This window comes from Acanthopagrus latus, chromosome 7, assembly GCF_904848185.1.
Source record: "Acanthopagrus latus isolate v.2019 chromosome 7, fAcaLat1.1, whole genome shotgun sequence".
Lineage (NCBI taxonomy): Eukaryota > Metazoa > Chordata > Actinopteri > Spariformes > Sparidae > Acanthopagrus > Acanthopagrus latus.
In genome coordinates this window covers 11,561,013-11,583,879 of record NC_051045.1, presented here as the reverse complement: position 1 = coordinate 11,583,879, position 22,867 = coordinate 11,561,013, and the positions used below count along the sequence as shown (strand labels likewise).

Genomic DNA, 22,867 nt, shown 5'->3' with positions numbered 1-22,867 from the left:
TTAAATTGATTTACTTCACCAGCAATCAGAAGGAAAAAAAACCCCAAAAACACTGATTCTGAGGTACATAGCCTGCTAATGTGTAAATTCATCTTTCATTTTACTTTTTGATTTTTACAAGTACAAGTACATTTGTTGTTGGAAAATTACTTGTAATGCATAAGTACTATTCATTAGTGACTTTTGACACAACATCTTCACTTTTATTCACATCTGACTTTAGGGTATTTTGGGGTAAGGTTGCATCTTTTTTTCAGTGTTTCCCACATCTGCAGGTAATTTACAGCATGTGCACGCTACGATGAAAACTACAATATCCACGATGCAGCAGGCGAATGGCTGACGCTACACTACACTGACTCATGGGAAATTGAGTAAACAGGAATTACTGTAAACCATTGACATAATTTATATTCATACCGCTGAAAGTAGAGTGTTGTTAATTATGACAGGAATAATATATTATTGTCAGCAGTAACATCAAGCTGCGGTCATTTGTGTCTTTGATATTCCGTCATGGCGCCCATGCTACGTAAACGACTACAATTACCCACAAAGCCTCAACCAGGAAGTGGAGTCGTTATGTCAACAGATATGAGGAGCTGTCGACATGGACGTTCCAGTCTTGTTTTTAACAGAACGTCTTCTTCGGGTTTAAAGTCGCTGTTTTGAAAATGAGAGGCGTTAGCCATAAAGTTGTGCTGCTGTCCCTTTTGCTGTTATTCGTGTATCCGTGCGTACCAGCGCGAGTTGAGAGGGAAGAGTCGTTGGACCTGCTTGAGAGAGATGACGGAGGGGATGTGCACCATCAGGATAACACACCAGCTGAAAGCCAGCAAACATTAATAAAACATGGACCGGAAGATGGAGTCGATACAAACGAAGAGACGAAACAGAAAGATGGGCAGGCTGTCAGGTTTGAGCCACCAAATATTGATTTTAGCGGTCCTTCTTTGGCGTAACCTAGCCCAAGGTGGCTAAGTAGCTAGCAATAGCTCAATTCCACGGGTTTCTGAACAGGTTTTCAGTGTCTTGCTGTCAAGTCCAGGATCAACTAAAGGACACGTCGTCACTAACCAGACTGTTATTGTAGACTTTTGTTTTCAGCACAAAAAGTAAAAGTTTATTATGTAGTTGTTTGGCGGACCCTGCCACCATTCTAGTTTCAAGCTGTGTTCTGGGGACCTTATTTTCCTCTGAGAACAACTTCATTACTCACTTATGGTAAATTTAAATATTTCTTATGAAACAATACAAAAGCTGAACTTAAAATGGTATATGTTTAAACAAATTAGTCATAATAAACCTTCTAGGAGACCACCTTGCCTTGACACACCCAAAAAAATAAAAATTATCTCAATCTTTTCAAGGGTCCATCCATTTTGTGTCTCTCTTGCTAAGTCAGGTGTTCCAACCCTTGCGGTTTATTTTGGTTAGGTTAAAATTAAGCATTTATGACATCAAAAGTAACTACTTAACATTATTTTTTGATTAAATGTTAATATGATATTTTTTAGGTTCGGTATCTCTGCTTTCCAGTCCCAATATTAATTTAAAACCACATTTTGATGTGAATGATTATGTTGTGTTTTGAATCCATGGCCTCATCTACCTGATTGATCCATTGATTTTATGCCTCACACCAACATGAATTTTCTCCCGACTGTGTCCTTGCAGCAAGTCCAATAGCACTGAGCCCTACAGCAATGAGACCCTCCACTCTACAACATCTACTGTCAAGCCGACGACCCTGGCGCCACCAACCGCTAAGCCCATCTTACCTGTGCAGACAGGGGTCAAGGCCCAAGAAGAAGAGCAGTCCAGCGGGTTGACCATATTCTTCAGCCTGCTGGTTATTGGTTAGTAGTTGACGAATTGCTAAATATCTGTCAGACTCTGTCTTATTTTCTTTTTTTTTTCAGTCAGCAAAAAACCTCTATGCACATTGTTTTCTGAGAGGAGTCTTGTCTGGTGTCATTCTTAGATATATAGAATATGAAAGTAGAAAACAAATTCCTGATCACGGTATTCACAACAACTTAGACACAACTTAGACCCATAGCGGTGGAGGGTGACTGTACAGCCACTTGAGTGTTTCATTAAATCAGATGTGTGGCTGGTGACTTCAGATGAAGGAAGTGGATAAAGGAAAGGATGTGGTTACACATTAGTATGTGAACATGAAGTGCTTTTTCCAACACAAAGTGGCCATTATGCACTTTAGATCACTAGAGGTTGAGTGATACGTTTACCACTTTAAAGGTTATAGACCAAGGAATTGGCATACATTATACATAAGGTTACCAATCAGACTCATTGACTTTGCAGACAGATTATTTTGTCTTGTACCAAGTCTTTCTATGAAACAAATATTTAATTGGTTGAGAGAAAGCATGCAGTGTTGCAGTCATTTTCTTCTAAAGCCATCAGTGGTTTCTCCTGAGGTCAATAAATGCAAAGTCACCTCAGAGTACAACACAGAAACCACACATTAGTAGATTAGTAAATAGCTCTACTCAGAAACCGTATTAACATTAGGTAGCATTGCCCTCAACAAGCGGGTGTGATTTAATTAGGCCTGAGTTTAACATCTCCCTCATGACTAAACAGTCCAGCTTTCATAAACCAACCTCTGCTGGTTTGGTGCTGCATACACTGTGTGTTATCGTTATCTCATTGCAGTGCATTGCATTTTGGCTGTATGTATGAATCACTGTTTAGTTAACTTCATTGTGGCCTTGGGCTTTGTCACCATAATTGAACTCATTTGTGTACGTGCAGATTCGGCACATTGACAAACATGATTAAAGGCTCATTGTTATTTCAAACACTAATTTTATGTTTTAATTGGAGGCAATTATCTTTTATTGTTTACAGTCTTAGAATTATGATGAGTGTAAATCAGGTTAGAGGGAAATTATATGTTATTCGTTGACACCGCTGTCCTGTCTACTGCAGGTGATGTGGAGGAAAGCTGCCGCAGAAAAGATCTTAACACTATATGACGTGCGGTTATTTTTGGGTTGATCTGAGTCTGTGAGACATGATGGTCAGGACATGGATGTATTTGTCCTGAATATTCATTCTACGTTGTTTGCTCACTCTAGGTATCTGCATCATATTGGTGCACCTGCTTATCAAGTTCAAGCTGCATTTCCTTCCAGAGAGCGTGGCTGTTGTGTCCCTTGGTGAGTTCTTCTTCTTATGTAACACATTTCTGTGCACAGGCTGCATCTAGGAAAGCAGAAAAAATGTTTCTGTATTCAAGAGCTCTAGATGAAATCCTTTTTTAAGGCAGGAACATTTGGAGTACAGCAAACTAATCCTGAGACTGATTTGGAAGTTTGACAGAATACTCTTACTTTTGCTTTTTTTAAAGCACGTATAAATAGTTTATGACTGTTCTCACAATTTCCGGCTTTCTCTCTTCCTTGTCCGTGTGTCATAGAAAATTCCTAACATAATGACAGTTGGTCCAGCAGTGAATTAGCAAGCAGGTTCAGAGCAGTGAAGCTTTTTAAGATTTCAATAGGGTAATTCCATAACTCATCAAGACCCTTAAACATTCAGTTAAATTCACAGAGCCTTGCAAAATCCTATAGTTGTACTCCAATCATTTTTTAAAGCCCTTCAAACTACATTGAATCATTTTTTGAGATTCTTCATAAGTGTATTCTTACCCTCACCAATTGCTTGTTTTTAACTGAATTGTGTTGAAAAATAGTAGCAGAATTTGGACAGTAATCAAATGAATAACTTTTTTTCTTACCTGAATGAAGAATCTATCGCATCTATAAATTAATTCAGAAAAGTTCAGAGAGTTCAAGTTCTGTAAGATGAGTAATGGCTAGCCAAGTGGAATCACTAGCAGCCATACGCAAGATTTGGAAAGTCTTTTGTGGTTTCAAAATAGCACTCGATTGCAAAAATTTTTTTTTTTTCACCAGACATTCAGTTATGTCTTTGTGTGAGGTCACTTCAGGTTAATTCCACTTCCTGTTATGCCCTCCATTGTCTCCCTCTTGACGTGTTTATGCAATTACACTCACTCAAACTCAGTGACACACATCTGTCTTGACCCTGAAGGCCTTTTCCTCTTGCATGCCCTGCATATTGCATATGAGCTCCTCTCAGTGTTTGGAGCGGGGACTCTGCAGAGGGAAGATAACACTTTGCTTACAAATCAGGAAGAACCGCTTTTCCTTCCTCATCACTTCCTGTCTCCCATCTACTCATTACATGTCTTTCTCTTCATGATCACTTCATTTACCCCTATATCTGGCTCTTAAACAATTCTGCTCATACTGATTTCTTCCTCCTTCTTATCTCCTTTGCTTTCTGTGCCCTTTACACATCTTTGTTTTTTTCCTGGCCCTTTTAATTAATATTCTGCTGGGTTGGGCAACGAGAGCCGAGTGCCCGAGGGGAGTGCATCAAAGACAAAACTAAGACAATAGCCCTTTTACACTTTTCCTATCTAATTTAGTCCTCAACTATGGTGGACATTTCATTTGCCAGGCAGTCATTGTTTTAACCATTTATATAGCACTTTGCCTCAGGTTTGCACCATTTATAATATGGTTGTATTGAAATTTTTGTATGAAGTTGTAAAATATTTAAACCTTGGTGTTGATTTTTTTTCCACTGCTCCCTCTTTCCAGGGATTCTAATGGGAGGCTTCATTAAGATCATCGAGTTTCAGGAACTGGCCAACTGGAAGGTACAGTTGGATTCCTTGTTCACATACCGCTGCACAGCTCATTGTGTCCACACAGCACTGGCCATACTGTTGTTCACAATTAACTAGGTCTGCAAGTAATGATTATTTTAATTTTTTGATAAATCTGCTGATTATCTTCACAATTAGTTGATAACCTTTTTAGAACATAAAATGTCAAAACGATTTGAAAAATGCTTATAGCAAAGTGGCATCACCTAATTGCTTATTTTGTCAACAGACAAATTCCAAAGATTCTTCATTAACTATCTTGAAAGACAATGAAACCAAAAGATCATTAAAGACATGAAGCTGGAACGTGCAAATGGCTGAAATGTTTTATCTGCTATTCAAATAGTTGACGTTGATCTTTGTTTCTCTAAGCAATTGGCATTTAATGGTGCTTAGTTTGGTTTGGATTGGTTCAGCATGAGGCAAAACAACCACATTCCTCGACACACCGCATACAAGTAAAATACACAAACACATATGCGATGCATTATCATTTTTACACAGGTTTGTTCCATGCAGATATTTCATTTCATGCAGTTGAATTAAAGTTACAAAGTTGCTTCCAGTATATAAACACAAGAGCCACGCCCACTGCATTCCTCAAATTAACTGTAATTTTGAGGGCAGGGACAAACGTCAGCATCGCTGAACCATTGCCTAATTGAAAACATAATGCCCCAAGCTTATAGAATATAACCACTTTTCCCAGTTTTGATATGATGCAATTTATCCCACAGCAAATATGCCGGGAACCCCCCACCCACCCCAACCCAGTAAACATCTGTCGTCCTTGTGGTGCAGTTTTCATCTCTCGCTCTGTGCCAGCCTTTCTGCTCGGTCATTCATTTCCTGTCCGCAGCTTTTGTGACAAATCTCATCTCTTGATCACTACTCCGGTACCTTTTCATAGTGATACACAACCATTCTTTGCCAGCTATCATTCCCATTGTATCCCTATGAGTCCTCCCTCTTTTCCTCTTGGTTCTCACAGCCTTTAATTAACATTCCTTGTTCCTCTGCCAGTGAGTGAGAGAACAAATGAACGAGGGAGGTAGAGAGAGAGAGATGAGAGTGAGTGGGGGTGGAGTGAAAAGAGGACAGGTTGTGTCAATGTTTCTTGCACACTGGGGCCCATTGTTTTTTAGCTAGAGGCCCCAGGGTGTTGCTGAGTCATCGGCACTAGTAACCAGAGCCTCGGGAGCCCCTCTACACCCCCCCCCTTTACTCCTGTCCTGTGAATCTCTAGACTGTTATCTCTTTTAGGGTTTGTCCATCAAGGAAGTTGGGGGACCTTTTAGCAGTTGGTCTCAAAGCAGTTCTTTGTGTTTTGACAGCCGAAGAACTGGATCTCAGCCAGGAAAACTGGTTTGAGATCGGTCTAAACCACAGAGCCCCTTCCATCAGGGAATGAATTATTGTCATCAACAAGACTGACAAAAACTTTGTGACCGGTATTTTTTAAAAAAAACAACAGTTTGTGTAGCATCTACTCTGCCTAATATTATAGATGTATAGATGGTTACAGCTTGGTACCACAGAGGCAGCGAAAAGGTCAACAATTAACTAAAAAAGCTGAAAAAGAAGCAAAAAAAAGCAATCTCATACCAGTGCATTGAAAAATCTATAAATGTGTATATATTTTTACTTGAAGTTAGACACATGTTGCTTGCTGTTTGTGGATATTGACTCCATGTGCAAGAAAAAAATCTGTTGAATTGCATGTGTACAGGACACTGCCGGGAAATACCAGAGTCCCTATTCTAATAAATAAAGGATGTGGTATTGGAGACTTTTGTTCCTACCAATATCTTTTCCAGCATTTTAGGGAAGCATAAAAGGCATTTTGGATTCTGTTAGTGGTATCAGAACACTATTGACTTGTTTTATATTACAGTAAAGTAACAATGTGATAAGCGGCATGTTTATTGCGGTAGCATGGATATGCTACTCTGTTTATAGGTTGAAGAAGACTTCAGAAGACCTAGACCATGATGCAAATCCATTATGTCTGACCTATTTGTTTTTGAGAGATCCCACACAGCAGGATGCACCCTGTAACCTGTGCAATGAGTAACATGGCCAGTAGCAAAAATGAGATTCTGTCAGTGTAACTTTCTCAAATGCATCTCTGTGCATATATGCCATCCATGGCTCATTTAGCAGCTTTAAACTGGATTTGCCTCATGCTTGCAGCTACCTTTTTAAGGCTGCTGTCATCACCTCCAAACTAGCATGTTTCTAAAGCTGGTCCACTTGGCTAATCTAGCAAGCCTTAAGCCTGCCCCACAAACCACCAAGGGTGTACGAACCCCCAAGGCAGTGGCATCCTGTCATCACCGGCTTTGCCCTCACCATTCACCAGCAATCTGCTTTCTTTGCTGTTTGCTACCAACCCCTCTATCTCCAGTCCTATCCCACCAATCCAGTGTATGAAGAGCGTTTCCCTTATGTGCTTTTCTGAGGCTGTTCACTGTGTTCTCTCATCTGCCCATCTCTCCCTTGTGCTCTGACACAGATTGGAGAAGAAATAGCGTGCTGTTAAGGAGTAACATGCTAGCAGCTATTTGTCTCTCAGGCAGAGCACAGAGAGAAATGCATAGGTGAATATATTTGCACCCGCTGTGTTCTTCAGATAATAATTTAGTTTTCTCTCAGTTTTGGCGTCCTGGCCTGTACTGTATTGTCTGTATTATCATTTTCCTCAGTGGCGTCAGTGTGTTTTAAGCCCCAAAGGGCAGCACATACTTTTAATAGATCTCTCCCAAGCCGCAGAGAGAGAGCGAGAGAGAGAGTGACACAGGGAGAGCAGTTTTAATTGTGGTTTCAGGGGCCTTTTTCCCATGCGGTGATGTCACTGTGTGTCAAAGCCAAGCCTCTAGGGAGCCAGTGCTCCATACGAAGGTCTCTCCATCGTTCCTGCTCATATTTTCCCGTTATCACTCGACCCTCTTTTAACTGGGCTCCCTTCATCTTTGGCATTCATCTCTTCTCATTTAGTTCAAGTTCTGTCTCAGCACTTCCCTAGAGTATGCCCATCGTCTTCTCTCTCTTCTTTTTTTATCCACTTCTTCTTTACTTCTCGTAAAACATATATTTCTCTGCAATCAGTATGAGTGTTTCTGAAATCTCTCAACCCTTCTCCTTTTCACGGTTTCAGGATGTCAATCTGGTGCATTCTGACCTAAAATCGAGTGCTAAATCGATAAGTCACTGAACAGCAAATTAATAATTAATCATTTGAACCACTTATCAACCAAAAAATTCCGGTCATTTGCGGCTTTTCTTTATTTTATTTCATTGTGAATTGAATATTGTCAAGGTTTGGAATGCTTGAAGACATCAAGCTGTGGAAAATTGTAATGGACAGTTTTTCAGTCAATCGCAGAACACGACTGTTAGATTATTGATATTACTTACAACAACAGCCCAAAAAGAATTCAGTCTCAGATAAATAGATAATGCAAAGCACCGACTGACATGTCCTTATTTGAATTTGTGTGGATGTGTGTATGCAAAGTCCGTGTGCTTCTTCAGCCATTCCAGTAGACATTCTTATGTATGGCAGTGAAACATGTGCATGCATGAAAGTACGCAGTTACAGCTGTAGATGTCAGCTTGCAGTGCATGCATGGCATACCTTCTTCTGTCCAGTGTGTTAATATTCATTCTTGACCTTACTCCTTCCTTGAAGGGTCGAGTTCTGCCAGAGATAAATGTCAAGCGTAGTAGTAGTAACCTGGAAGCACTCCCTGTTGGCCTACTTTTCCTGAAATTTGAATGCATTAAAGACAATGTAAGCAGAAGCATAGCCTTTTAGGCCAGCATACATCCTGTGTAGGCTTTCCACTGGGAATGACCTGTTTGTAGCCAGCTTCAAGCCAGAATTGTGTAGGTTTGAATTAGCAGCAAAGTGAGAATCTTGAAAGCCAGTGTTTAGTCTTAAATCAAACTCTGCTACTGTCTCATCTCATTTGTCAATCACCTCAAGCTCCTTTGGATCTTCGCTCTGAATAATTGGTTAGATGGGAACAAATACATTTTAAAAAATTCACAAGATTATGAAACTAGTCATGTCATAATGTTTTTTTTTATTTGCCAGCACCCTCATTTTTGATGAGTTAATTTCACGAGACACACTGTGTATTCACATGTTGGCACTGGATGTCAGATTTGTTTGGTATATTGAAATGGTGTGCTTTATATCCCTCATCTATCAACCTTTAACAACTCAAATCTCTGCAGCTGTTAGAAAAATAAAGAGATACTTTTTAGGAAATGCACATCAAATGTTAAAGTAATTCTCTTCCTGTCCATCTGCTTGTGGGGTTTTGGGGGTTGAGTCAGACTCGAGCAGATGTCAGAACTGGCTGCTATAATACAATGGGAGAGATTGTTGAATGGATGGGGTAAATATGGTTCTCTTCCACCTTTCTGATAGATACAACTGCAGTGTCAAGCAGCTCCCAGAAGTAGATCTTCCCTCATAACAGCCATTAATGCATACCGTATATTAATTTTAACATTACTAACATACATTATGTACGGAACACACACACACACACACACACACACACACACACACACACACACACACATACTGGCTTACACAAGAACACATGGTGCATCATGCACAGACACATTGGCAGCCAGAGCGTAATGCATGGGCACATGATGCCTACGCCTGATCTGGGAGGCTGGCCCATTTAGCTGAGAAGCAACAATGATTTCATTATATCGCTGAAATAATCAGAGAGCTAAGGAAGGTCACTGGGATCCTGTGTGTGTGTGTTTGTGTTTGTGTGCATGCATGTGAGAGAGAGAGAGAGCAAATGAATGAATCAGAGATAAAACGGCATATGTGAGTAAGTCATGTGTCTTTTCCCGGCATGTGCAAAAGAAAGAGGATGTCAGTAGTAGTGTTTGGTTGCATGAATTGGCTGGCAGGCAGGCATTCCCCCTGCTGAGCACCTGATGCATGTCTGTGCGTGTTTGTATGTGTGTGACAAAATGTGTCTTGTCAAAAAAGAGCACGTGTGCATGGCCTCCCTCGTCACCCTTCCCCCTCATCATGACTAAGTGTTAAGTCAGCTGACCATCACTGAATCACGTTTTAAACAGTCAGATCAATTGAAGAGGCTATTTGCTGAGGATTGCATAATGATAACCACAAGCACATGCTTTAATTGGTTGACGGTAATGATTTGCATTAAGATTAGTATTACAGAATGTGTGTCATCACAGTCCAATAACCAATTCTTTGGAAAAAGTACTGTGTTCAGTTAAGTATGTAATCTTAAAAGATTTCTGAATGCTAAACTCAAGCTAGTTGGAACTTGGAACCCTTTACCACTAGAATTTGTTACTATTAGCCAGCATGCAACTCCAAGCCATCAGTTTTCTGTAAAAGGCATCAACCTGTATGATTTTTTTTCAGAGCCACTACCACCATGATTATTAATAATGAAGGATAGTGGTGATTGATTTTTGGAACCAAAATACATTTGCAGTAAAATAAAAAAAATTCCAAAGAGTCCAAATTTTGAGTAACCAGTACGATTTTCTTAAGTACGATACTACTTACTATATAATAATACTCACTATATATTTCCACTCCACTCCATCTATTTAATGACTTACTCACTAGTTAATTTGTGCATTCAGGATGACGATTGAGTTTTGATTAGCTATTAATTGTAACATATAACCACTCAAATGGGTTGTGGGCGGGACATTGTGTGAGATCACAAAGTAGTGACTACTTACAGAGAAAGGCTGTATCAAAGTCAATCGGACATTAGCAAAAAAAAAAAAAACACAATAAAACAATGCTGAATATTAGTCCAGGTTGGCCATGCTGATAATCAGGGATATTCTTATTGTGTAAACTGACCACTGCTGCTTTTTGAAATGCTCTAAGTAACATTGTCTCTATCTTTTCCTAACAGGAGGAAGAAATGTTTAGACCCAACATGTTCTTCCTTTTGCTGCTGCCGCCCATCATCTTTGAATCTGGATACTCTTTACATAAGGTATGCCACAGTGTGTGCATAAGGCTAAATATGCACTTCTCAAGATAGTCAATCTGAACAAGTAATGTAATGTGCCTAATACAAACCAGCAAATGCAAACTGATAATGTTTGTAGTTTCAGGTGATTTTAAACCAATGAAAACATAATTATGAGTATTAAACAAACATGTTGCCCCAAAACCCTAAACATTTGACCTTTTTAAGTACATTTATTGTAGTTGGAGCACAATACACTTAATATGTAGATAAAACAAACAGTGATTAAGGACTTTAGCAGGCTGTATGTTTGCTAATGTTGCAGGTTGGCTATGGATAGCTCTGCTCTCTGTCATGTTTTTCCTGTATTTTTTTTTTATGCATTGATGTTCTGTGTTCATTTATGTACTCTATTGTCATTTATCTAACCAAAATTTAAATTATTTATTGTAAAAAGTGGCTCTTAAACATTAAATGTCAGTGGTCTTGTTCAAATACACTCCTCTCCATTACTCACAGTGAACATATGACTGTATTCTCTGCACCTGTACCGTGTCCTACTTTTCACTAATGCTGGCTAAATATTATGTAACACTATGTAACTTCAAATGTCATGCTGCTAAACTCATGAATACTTAAGCTGTGTGTCCATGTATGTTCAGGGTAACTTCTTTCAGAACATTGGCTCCATTACGCTCTTCGCTGTGATCGGAACAGCCATCTCTGCCTTCATAGTCGGAGGAGGTATCTATTTCCTCGGCCAGGTGAGGACCGTAGAGTTATCTGTCAACAGTTCAGTACCTGTTAAGACAAAAGTTTTAATTGTTTAGAATGTGTGAAGTTGCACATAGCCATTACAATTGCTTCATTGTTGAAAACACTTCCTGCTTTCTCGATGTTGAGATGATCAGATCTTCCTGTTGAAACTTTTAACAATGTTTTTGTCTATATCTGGTATGTTTTTTTTTTTGTTTTGTTTTGTTTTTTCAGGCTGATGTGATCTATAAAATGTCCATGACTGATAGGTGAGTGTTAATAACCAATAGTTTGCTTATTGTTTGCATTCCCTATTCCTGGATTCCTTAGATATTGGTATTTCGTAGTATACCTTTAAGGTTTGAAAGAGCCAAGCCCACAGAAACTCTGTTAGCCAGTTACACACACCAGGATTATCTAGCCAACCAATAGAATCTATAGATAGAAAAGCAGTTTGCTGCTCCACACCCATTTGCTTTTACAAAGCAACTGAGGGTTGTTATGTTCACAAGTATGTATCCTTACAGGTGCCAAGTCAGCACTGAGAGTTGCTTTCAAACAAGTCTTTTGCCGCTTTATTTCCTAGTGGGATATGTAAAAGTCCAGAAACAGCTTGTGTACGGTCTTTTCTACCTGCATTGATTTTTCTTTTTAAGAAAATCACTCCTGCCTGGATGGTATTTGCATCCAAACCTCACCAAATTATATTTTGATTATATATTATTTGTTGTATATTCTCCAAGATTCATGTCATTTATTGAAATAATGATTTAAAGTTTCATGTTGTCTCAGGGAATGCGTGACTTTTTTTGTCTGTGATTTCCTGTCTGCGTCCCTTGAACATTAATAAACACAAAGGACATTGTTGCATGTATTTGTTCGTTTCTGAATTTCCTTTGTGAGTGTCTCATGATTACCAATAAACTGTTTTTTTCACTCCCTTGCTGTAGCTTTGCCTTTGGCTCACTGATCTCAGCTGTGGACCCTGTAGCTACCATCGCTATCTTCAACGCCCTCAACGTGGACCCAGTCCTCAACATGCTGGTCTTCGGTGAGAGCATTCTCAATGACGCTGTCTCCATCGTCCTCACAAAGTAAGAGTCTCTTCCCTTTCATTCAGGGCTTGTTAATTCTCCAGCACACACATTGGCACATCTACACTAGCTAATGCATGACGTTTACACAGTGTTTCACCAACAGGAACCCCGAGGACAATATGCAAAAAATCTGCAAATACAAGTTATGTACATCAACCACTAATGTCCAAATGTTGCACACACATAAAAACACTCTCCAAGAAACGTTCTTAGATACGTTAGTGCCATTAAGCTTTTTTACCTCTACTATATACACCCATATCATATCAGTTTACCTTTCTGTGCTTGAAAACTTTCCTAACACAGGCCTTCAGAATTACTTGTGGGCAAAATATATTCTTAAACATCACAATATGGTGATTTATTTATTTTTTTTTAATTTTTTTGATTTTTATTTTATCACCTGCTGATGTGCTTCTCCTCTGGATATCAGCATTGTAAATGTAAGCTGGGTTGTAGAAAGACACCCTCTAACCTTTAAACCCCCCCTCCTACCTTCTGCAGATTACAGGAAACAAGGGGGAGAAAAGAACCAGTGACCTATTTTATTGTCCCTGTCATGGGTTTTTACGGCACAGGCATGGTTTTAGTTGCAGAGGATGTGGGAACATATTCGTCACAACATACTAAATGTGATGTCCAAAAAGCTTGGAACAAAAATGTGTTCATCTGTTGAACATTTTGAACATGTTGCTGGAACATTTTTGTAATATCTGTGTATTGTCATTGTATATGTAGGTAGTGCATTCAGGTAGTGAGGACAGAAAAGTTTCAATAAATGTGTCCCGAAACGTTCTTAAGACAAGGCAGAGAGTTTGTTTAGAGTATCACTCTCTAGGAAGTGTTTATGAAGATTTTCCTGTGTCAACAAACGGGTTGGCACACTCACAAACTCCCTGACGAAATCTTGACAGACTAGTTTGACTGAAACAGACATTTGGCAGGATTCCCTTATTTGTACTCCTCGCTGTCACCCTATCTGCTGTCTCTGTACTTGCTTTATTGCTGCCTTATCTCTCCTACTCACAACCAGCTAAATGTGCAAAGTGATCTCAAGTGTCTGCATGCCCCTGTAGAGTAAATGAATGCATGAATAATAGATAGGCTGAACAGCCCTGGCAGTTTGCTTGTTGTTAGCACCTCACAGACTGGCTTTCTTAGAAAGCTACTTTACAGTTTGGCCCGGTCGTTTATAACAGCCACGCAGCTAATGCCTCTGCTTGGGAGATTGTTAATAAGCATTATAATCAGATTATTCATTATACTGTGTTGTCTGGCTCTTTGTCTGGATAACTGTTGTTGTAGAGAGGATTTAAATTACACAAGAAAAATGATTGTCTGTGTTCCTACTCATTCAGTAATTACAAATTATCCAAAAGCATTTTCTTTGGGACACAAATGTGATGATAAAATATTTTCACCCAACTAAGTTAAAGTTTGAACAATAAATAAGGTGGGAGAATGTGTAAACTCACTTTGGACAGCTTTATTTGCTAAGAAATGTATCACACATTGTAGGGCAGGCAATGTTATAGTTAATAGTTGCTACTGATGGTTCTAGGTTTTTTTCAAAATCATGCTACTATTTAAGACCAAACTTTAATGTACATATGACATAAAAAAAAAAAACCGTGTGGCTGCAATAGCATCCAAATATAGTCAGTCTGTGGCACAATTCCACAATAAATCCCTTCAAATTATATTATGTCAAGTCGTTGGGGTTAAACAATACAGCTGAACTTTGTTTAATAAACAGGATTTTGATGGCAGGATTACAAACGCTGCATAGACTCTAATCAGCACACCAACACACACATACACACACTTATGTGAGTTTGTTGGATATGGCGGTGGAGTTTCTCTGCCCTCTGGGGTAAGATCGAGGTATTACAACACAGTGTAACAGTACTAATGTGGCCTCATTTGCCATTTTTTTCTTTTGTCTCTCAGCACAGCAGAGGGTTTCTTTTCCCGCTCAGACAACTCCATGGTAACCGGGTGGGAGACTTTTGTGCAGGCACTGGGCTACTTCCTAAAAATGTTTTTCGGCTCTGCTGCCCTGGGAACCCTCACTGGACTCATCTCGGCTCTTGTATCCAGACTCATTATGTGTGAGAGAAACTTGATCTTGTGTGTGTGTGTGTGTGTGTGTGTGTGTGTGTGTGTGTGTGTGTGTGTGTGTGTGAGATAGAGAGTCTTAGTTTCATCATATTTAAATTCCCTAACTCGTGTATTAGTTTCTGAAACACTTTGATCTGAGAAAGACTCCTTCACTGGAGTTTGGTATGATGATAATCTTTGCGTACCTCCCCTATGGCCTGGCTGAAGGCCTCAAACTGTCTGGTGGGTGCACGCACACACAGGCACATTCATGTTTTGGACCTTTTTAGGGCTATTTTTTTTAAAGCCATGCTTTCTTTGCACCAACAGGAATCATGTCCATCCTGTTTGCTGGAATCGTGATGTCTCACTACACCCATCACAACTTGTCACCTGTCACACAGATACTCATGCAGCAGACACTGCGTACAGTAGCCTTCATGTGTGGTCAGTGAATTCCTTTAATTGCCCCATTGTTTTGATTTTAAAATCATGTAAAGTTTTTTATTTATAACACTAATTTTTGATTTTTCTCTCCAGAGACATGTGTGTTTGCCTTTCTTGGTCTTTCCATCTTCAGCTTCCCTCATAAATTTGAACTATCCTTCGTCATCTGGTGCATAGTAAGTGCTTTTGCATCTTTTTAAAAATTTTTAAACTTTTTTTTATGTTATTTCAATATAGATGTTGATTTTATCAAATTATTTGTTTCCCTGCTCATTCCTATAAATTTTCAGTGACAGTTGTTGTTGTTCTGTCCATAGGTCCTGGTTCTTCTTGGTCGAGCCATAAACATCTTCCCTCTGACGATCCTTCTGAACTTCTTCAGAGACCACAAGATCACACCCAAAATGATGTTCATCATGTGGTTTAGTGGTGAGTTGATACAGTGAACGTTGTGTCTATTGTGGAACGAGTACGACAGGCTGTCTGCTCTTTTTGTTATCAATCTTTGATTGTCTGAACATAGTGTGGGTGTCTATGGGTGCTCTGGGTATATATATTGTTATAATATATTGTTTAATTTAATATAGTCACTATATAATATATGATTCTTGTGAATAGGTATAAAATAGTAGTAGTAAAAGAGTATCTCAATATATTTGACATTGACAGAACAAACAGGCTTAAACAGTAATGATAATTCTTCAGAATGCTTGAATTTAAATTGGGTGGTTTTTGAGGCATAAAAAATGCTTGGATTTTGGATGAAGTGCATGAAACTGCTTTAAATTCAAACTGCATTCCATTTATTATAAATCACTATCAGACTGAACAGTTAGCTTTCTACCTCCATCTGGTTTTAAAGTACTTTAGACGACTTCCCTAATATTGATCACCAAGCAGAGCGCCCGAGAGTAACCACCAGACTGGCCCTGCCTCATATTTGTACAGGATACTTTCTTTAATTAGAAATGTGAGTTTTTAAATACCAAAATACTCTCCTAAAGTGCTCAAAAAGTGTATCTTGAAAATGCTTGAACATGACAAGTTATGTGTTCCTGTTTCTTTTTCTGTATGGTAGGTTTGCGAGGTGCCATCCCCTATGCATTGAGTCTCCATCTGGGCCTGGAGCCCATTGAGAAGCGGCAGCTTATCGGCACCACCACCATCATCATTGTACTCTTTACCATCCTTCTCATGGGGGGTGGGACCATGCCCCTCATCCGCATCATGGACATTGAGGAAAGTCAGTCACGACGTAAAAACAAGAAAGATGTGAACCTCAGCAAGACGGAGAAAATGGTAATGGATGAAACGCTTCAGTATCTGCACACATACAGACACACAGAAGGAGAGTTTGTTGTCAACGTTGATAGTAGCTGAGCTGTTCTCTCATCTGCCATCAGACTCTTTCTGTTCTCTTCAGAGGGAAAAAAAAACATCAGAGTGTGGATTGTAGTTTGTGTGAAAGACACTGAATCAGCAGGGAGCAAATCACTGGAATCAGAGATGCACACTGAGACACAACACAACTTGGACTAGCACAAACAAACCCTAAAAACTGGTATTAACACAATTTCCCCGACTCACCAGAACACAAGCTACCGTCATTAATATTTCAGTTCACTCCGTTAGCTTCAACTCTAGATAGTGGGTCATTCTTTTGAAGTACATGCTACCACTGAGGTCACTTGCGGCCTGTGGTGTGTTTGCATGACTTGTGTGTACAGTGTTTGCATGTTTGATGTCTTCCAGAGCTTAGTGTTGCACCCTGGGGTACCAGAAAACCAGATCTATCAACTCTTTCTCCTTACAGCTCTCAAGCCCTCTTTGATGTAATTCCCTCTCTTTGGTCCCTCTGCTCCTTTCTCCCTCATCTCTGGTCCTTCTGTGTGTGATCTCTACTCCACCACCTCCATCTTGTTCAACTCTGCTTCATTTATTGCCCCCTTCTTCTTTGATTCTGTTTTCTGTCTATCTGACTCTCGTTCCTCCTCTTTCCTCCCAAGGGTAATACCATCGAGTCAGAGCACCTATCAGAACTGACAGAGGAGGAATACGAGGCTCACATCTACCAGAGACAAGACCTGAAGGGCTTTATGTGGCTTGATGCAAAATACCTTAACCCCTTCTTCACTCGCAGGCTCACCCAAGAGGTAAGAGAGAGAATGCAAAATACACTAATCGTCTACTGTCTCAAGATACACCAGCCGCACTTTAACAACCAATTTGAGGAAGAGTGCAATTGTCAGTCAGGGCCATACCATGAGCGGCCACAAGCTCACATTAAGTTATTAATCTGATGACGTGTTGGAGATGTGCTGGTGACAAACTGTGGCTGTTCGTGTTTGCATGATTCCTCTCTGTATTATTAAAAACTGATCCGCTGACTGACTAGCACAGAATGCCTATAAGTTGTTGATCAGTCTGCTTTTCATAATAAAAAGCATCCTGATGGTTCAACAGTGGAAAGATTCAATGTGCAACAGCAACAGCTGGATAAGTTTGGTTGGCATCAGAGTGAAGAAACAAAATATGGCTCCATTATGGTTAGTAAATATCATAATACGGTTGTAAGTAAAAATTCAAATAGAAACACATAAGTGAAACCAAGCTCCAGGTAGAGGTTACAGAAAGTACTGAGAGCTGCAGAAGACAAAGCTAAAGCTAAGTTCATGCTAAAGGATTGCTTGCTCGCAGGCATTTTTTGAGAGCACCCACACAAAGCTCCAGATCAGAGGCACGTCCTGTGAACTACGATTGCCAGGTTGAACTGCTCTAAGAGATGATCCTGGAGGTTGCCAGCAGCTCACCAATCTGCTGCAGAGACCAGCTGAATTACTAGCAGATTTCTCCTCCCTCCCCCTCTCCTCCTCTGCTGTAATTCGAATTACCTCTCTTAACCCAGGCTTTTAGTGCATCTGTTTGTATGGGCTCAATAATAACATCAGAATATATACATTCAAGCTGTACGGTATCTGTAACCTTGCAGTTGTTACCGAGCTACAGCATTCAGTCTGCGCATCTTAATCTATTCTCTCACCAGTATCATTTTGTTTTTCTCCCTCGTTTTGTCACCGAGAATCAGCACACAAACAACTTGGGCTGCTTATGTGTGTGGTCTTGTAATGTGTGACCCTGTAATGTGTGGTGTGGCCAAGGCATAACAGGAGCAGCTAATCACAGTGTGGCTGTCGCCTGCTGTGAGTCTTTAGTGGTAACACATGTCGAGTACTCTTGCAGTCTTATTAACCAACAAAAGACAGGAAAAATGAATTGTGTCTTCACTTGCCTTGAATTTCTGTGTTCATTTGTTCTTGCACACATGCTGATGTGTTCTTGTCTGCCTGGCAGGACCTGTTACATGGCCGGATCCAGATGAAGACCCTGACCAACAAGTGGTACGAAGAAGTTCGCCAGGGGCCCTCCGGCTCTGAGGATGAGGAGGATGAAGCAGAACTTCTGTGAACCGAACAAACAGTTTCAGTTCACATGAAAACAATGAAAGGACATTGTGTGTCCTGGGCTGAGGGTGTGTGTATGTGTGAGCAAACAAGCACTCTTTTCAGTGTCAGTCACATGCGCGTCTCATTTGTTCACCTGCCTCCAACTTAATGTGACAGAAGAGCCTCAGTCAGGGCCCACAGTGCATATTTAGTTCACAGGGTGGACTGGAATGTGTCAAAACCACTTATAGTGGAAAACTGTAACACTGATAAAGCAGAGTAACAGCCTGTGAAGATGATGTTCCTTATATGAATGCCATATTGTTACTTGCTAGAAAGAAACAATGTCAGTGCAGTTTATCTCCTCCCAGGTGTTTATTTTATAAAGGGTTTCGTCTGAAAGTAAAGATGGCAGGGAACCTGAGAGGAAATTGTTAATGTCAAGCAATACTAGTGCACCTTTTCACTTTTCTCTTGACTTTGTATTCATTTCTACGTGGCACCAGCTGCTTTAAGCTCTGCTGGGAGCTTTTACTTAACGTCAGGGGAATGATGCACCATAATGCCACTAAAGGCTCAACATTTAAAGTGGAATTTGTAATGAGCCACAGGTAGCTGCTGTGAAAAGAAGTTTCCTGTTGAACTATATTTAATTACCTCCGGGTCCCCACATTAGTATGCATTAAGGTTTCCGAGTTAACACGTATATTCATACATATGTAATGAAGATAAAACACCAGGAGTGACACATGAGCTACCACTATGCCTGCCAGCATCGAGGCAAAAAACAGATATGCAGTAGAGGGAAAACTAATAATTTGGCTTACAGGAGAATTATGCTCCAGAAAATTAGAATATCGTTTACATTTCCAAGTATGGTTCATGTTTGGTTTCCCCAAATTAAATCGTGTGTTAATTTTAATTATCTTGCCATGGGATTGTGTATGAATTTGAAATGTTGCTTTAGTGATTTTCATGTTGGATTTCTAATGAAGACGGGCACCAATGAATGTGCGGGTAACTGGGTATTGTGAATGTTTATGTATTTTTTTTTTTGTATTATTTATCTGTCAAATATCTATGTGCTGTTTGTGGAATAAAGGCTTTTATATGAGCTCTATGAGCACTGCAGAATTATCAAAAAAAATCTATAATAAAATATTTAAATGGTACATTTCCATGTTGTAGCTGATTTCACTTTAAAGGAAAAGTTCTCTCAAAAATAAAAAATACAGTCATCTGCTTGTCCCCATGCTGATAGAAAGTCGGATAATTTCATTACACCATTGGACAGCACTCTATCCATTACATAAGTAGCTTGTGCTAATTAGTCTATAGATTATAAAGTGGGATATTATGAGTCAGACTGAGACGGGGTGCCAGAGCAGCAGTCAGTGTGATTGGAATATATAAAAAGGTTAATGTGTCCTCACTCTGGGGAAGATATCCTGTAACCTACAGGAAAAGCCCTCGCGTCCGACCCTGAGAGACACCAGAATGACATACCACTGAAACATCTCATGGGACCTCATTAGGCACATTGGTGAGGTAGTGACAGCGTTAAATCGAAGGAAGAAATTATGCCAGTGCCCAAGTCAGGGGTGTAGGGAATGCTGGAAGTGGCATCTGTATCTCAGGACAGGGTGTGTCAGTGTAAAGTGAGTAGACGGTGATGCATGATTTGCCACTTTGGAGGAAAAAACATTTTGTAATCTGAACATCATACAACAGGAAAATTCAATTAGTTGCCATGTCTCAACAGTAATTACATGAGATAAAGTTTCATTGGAGCCATTAACCTGCCCATACTGAATGGCATTCAGCTCACTTTGAATGCATAATGAGGCAACTTATACTTTAAAAATTGTGTGTAAAACACTTGTCATGGGTTTGATGAAAGGATTTTTGCAGTGAGAATATACAACCAGCAGGGGGGGTCTAAATCCACAGCATTGGTGTATGAAAAATTAATACTCACACATAACAGTGCTTATTTATTTTCTTATCATCCAACAACTCCCCCACTGTACACCCTATATCATTTTACTGAAACTGGTGAAATGCAAATAATAGTATACCAGGGAAAAGGCAGTAAATTGCAATTCTCCTTGCATTTTCTCCATATGCAATGACGATATGGATTAAAACACCAACAACCTTTTCTGTTCATCATGAACTGATGTGTGTGAATCCAGTTTTAGATAGAGGTGAAGACTCTTTGAAAATCTTTGTAAGTTCACACTGTGTTGTACTTCTATCAAACAATAATACGACTATTAATGAATCAATCAAACAAACGATGTATATAGCACCCTTAATACAAATGTACTGAATTTAAAGTGCTATACAAGTGATTGAAAAAAGCAAAACATGAGATATTCAGAAACAAAACTGGATTAAGAGACTAATGCACTCCAAGATAGCAACAAAATATGGTTAGTTAGAATATCAGAAGACGAATAGTAAAAGATCACAAAGCAATAAAAATAACAGTTAAAATAAAATACTACGCTATAATGATAATAACAATGATAATAATATTAACTATACGCTTCAATTATATAGCGCTTTTCTAAAAAGGTTACAAAGTGTTTCACAGCAAAGAAAAAAAGAAAGAAAAAACATAACTACAGGGATACACTCTATCACACTATAATAACCAAGATTACTGAATGGTAAAATTATGGTTAATATAACTTTAGTTATAGTTATTTCACAGTTAACAATGAGGTGCTTTCTAAAACATTCACTATGCACTAATTGTTTATTGTAATTTATTTTATACTGTTTATAAAACTTTGTAAATAGTTGATCTGAGTTCAACTGTTGGGACACTATTTGGATGACCAGCATGGCCCTTGGCCTGGGAAGATAGACAGTTTGAAAGAGGAGTAAAAGAATCCATCTATGTAAAACTTGAAAGACTGTCTCTGGACAGAGGAGGTGGTCTAAGACATTATTTATCACCCACCTGCATGCAGAACTGAGCTCTCTCCCCAGGCAGCTTAACAAGCATTCACCTGGGCTCACCTAGCCTTAGCAACCCACCCACGCAGGCCAGTCTGACCAGCCACCCACAAGTGGCCCTAACGACTCTGAAACTCAGAGCTAACCTGTCTGCTTAATGACTCTGTAAGGACACTCCTACACAGAGTTTAAAAGCCCGCCAACTCCAGTTAGTTAGAACTGAATAAGCCTCGTGGATCAAAGAGAAAATGTCTTCAACAAAGTGAAAGTCCAGTTGCCTACGATACGGCACCGAGATTTATCAGGACCTAGATGATTGGGAGCCTTCATCGACATCTTGTGTAGTGGTTACTACTACTATTACTTGAAAGCAGGAACTGAATGTCTTTGTATTTTGAAGAAAAGCTTTCTTGAAGACACTTTTGGAATATTTTAGATGTGACCTTACCAGGGTCTACAAGGGCCTAGAGTCTCAATCTCTGGATGATCTGAAAAAAGTAAGTACGATGTAACTTTCATTGTCCCTATGATTGATTGAGGATGACTTGACTGATAGTGGATTTGTTGTTTCCGCAGCTTGATGCATCAGGAGGCAAAGAACAAAGCTGAGGCTGTAAAGCAAGAGCAGTGTATCGAGCTCCTGAAGGCCATACTGACATTTGTGAGTCTGTGTGTGTGAGTGTGTGCCTGTATGATGTGAGTCCCGTAGGTGGTGCTTTTGTCAGTGATGATTTATCATTTGATCAGTGTCCGACCGTGTTTCCAGAACATCAATGTAACAGTGAATGTCTTTTGGTAGCTTTTGGTGGTTCTTTGGCATCAGCATCCGCTCCACGCAGAGCATATTGAAATCAAGGACGACAGTCATAAGAAAAAGAGGCCCCACTCTAACTATGAGATTTCAGAGTCGTCAGTGAGCGACACTTAAAGTAACACGAAGTCTGCGATGTGTGAGGACCCGTCTGCATGTGGTAAGTAACAGGCACCTTCACTTGTGTCTGAATTGTTGGCATATGGTGGAGGTATTTCATGTCCTTTGATTTTCAGAGGACATCTGAACAAAGAAGAGGAGGAAGAAGAAGAACTGCTTCCAACAAATCTTCTCTCGGATGAAGACGTTCAGCTGCCATGTTTCCTGCGTTGATGAGGATTAGGACTGTGTGAATCGAAGTTCTGTGTAAGGTTTCTTTGAGCATGATCTTGATGATGATGGTATCAGAATCCTCACAGATCTTCTGAGGGAAGCACAGTGGCTCAGTGGTGAGCACCGTGGCCTCACAGCAGAAGGTACTGGCTTTCTCAGCTTTTCTCATTCTCCGAGTC

General features: G+C 39.7%; 1 protein-coding gene across 1 annotated transcript; it reads left to right on the top strand.

Moving 5' to 3' along the window:
* Nucleotides 1-501: 501 nt before the first annotated feature.
* slc9a8 (solute carrier family 9 member 8) lies at nucleotides 502-19,749 on the top strand. The gene is given in 17 exon segments (XM_037102730.1): nucleotides 502-631; nucleotides 634-916; nucleotides 1,678-1,859; nucleotides 3,108-3,188; nucleotides 4,662-4,720; nucleotides 10,675-10,758; nucleotides 11,397-11,498; nucleotides 11,725-11,759; nucleotides 12,441-12,584; nucleotides 14,538-14,679; nucleotides 14,825-14,930; nucleotides 15,018-15,134; nucleotides 15,228-15,310; nucleotides 15,452-15,563; nucleotides 16,213-16,433; nucleotides 17,141-17,287; nucleotides 18,486-19,749. Coding segments are annotated over 17 exon segments (2,127 nt in total). The 5' UTR covers nucleotides 502-516; the 3' UTR covers nucleotides 18,600-19,749.
* The last annotated feature ends 3,118 nt before the right edge of the window (nucleotides 19,750-22,867 follow it).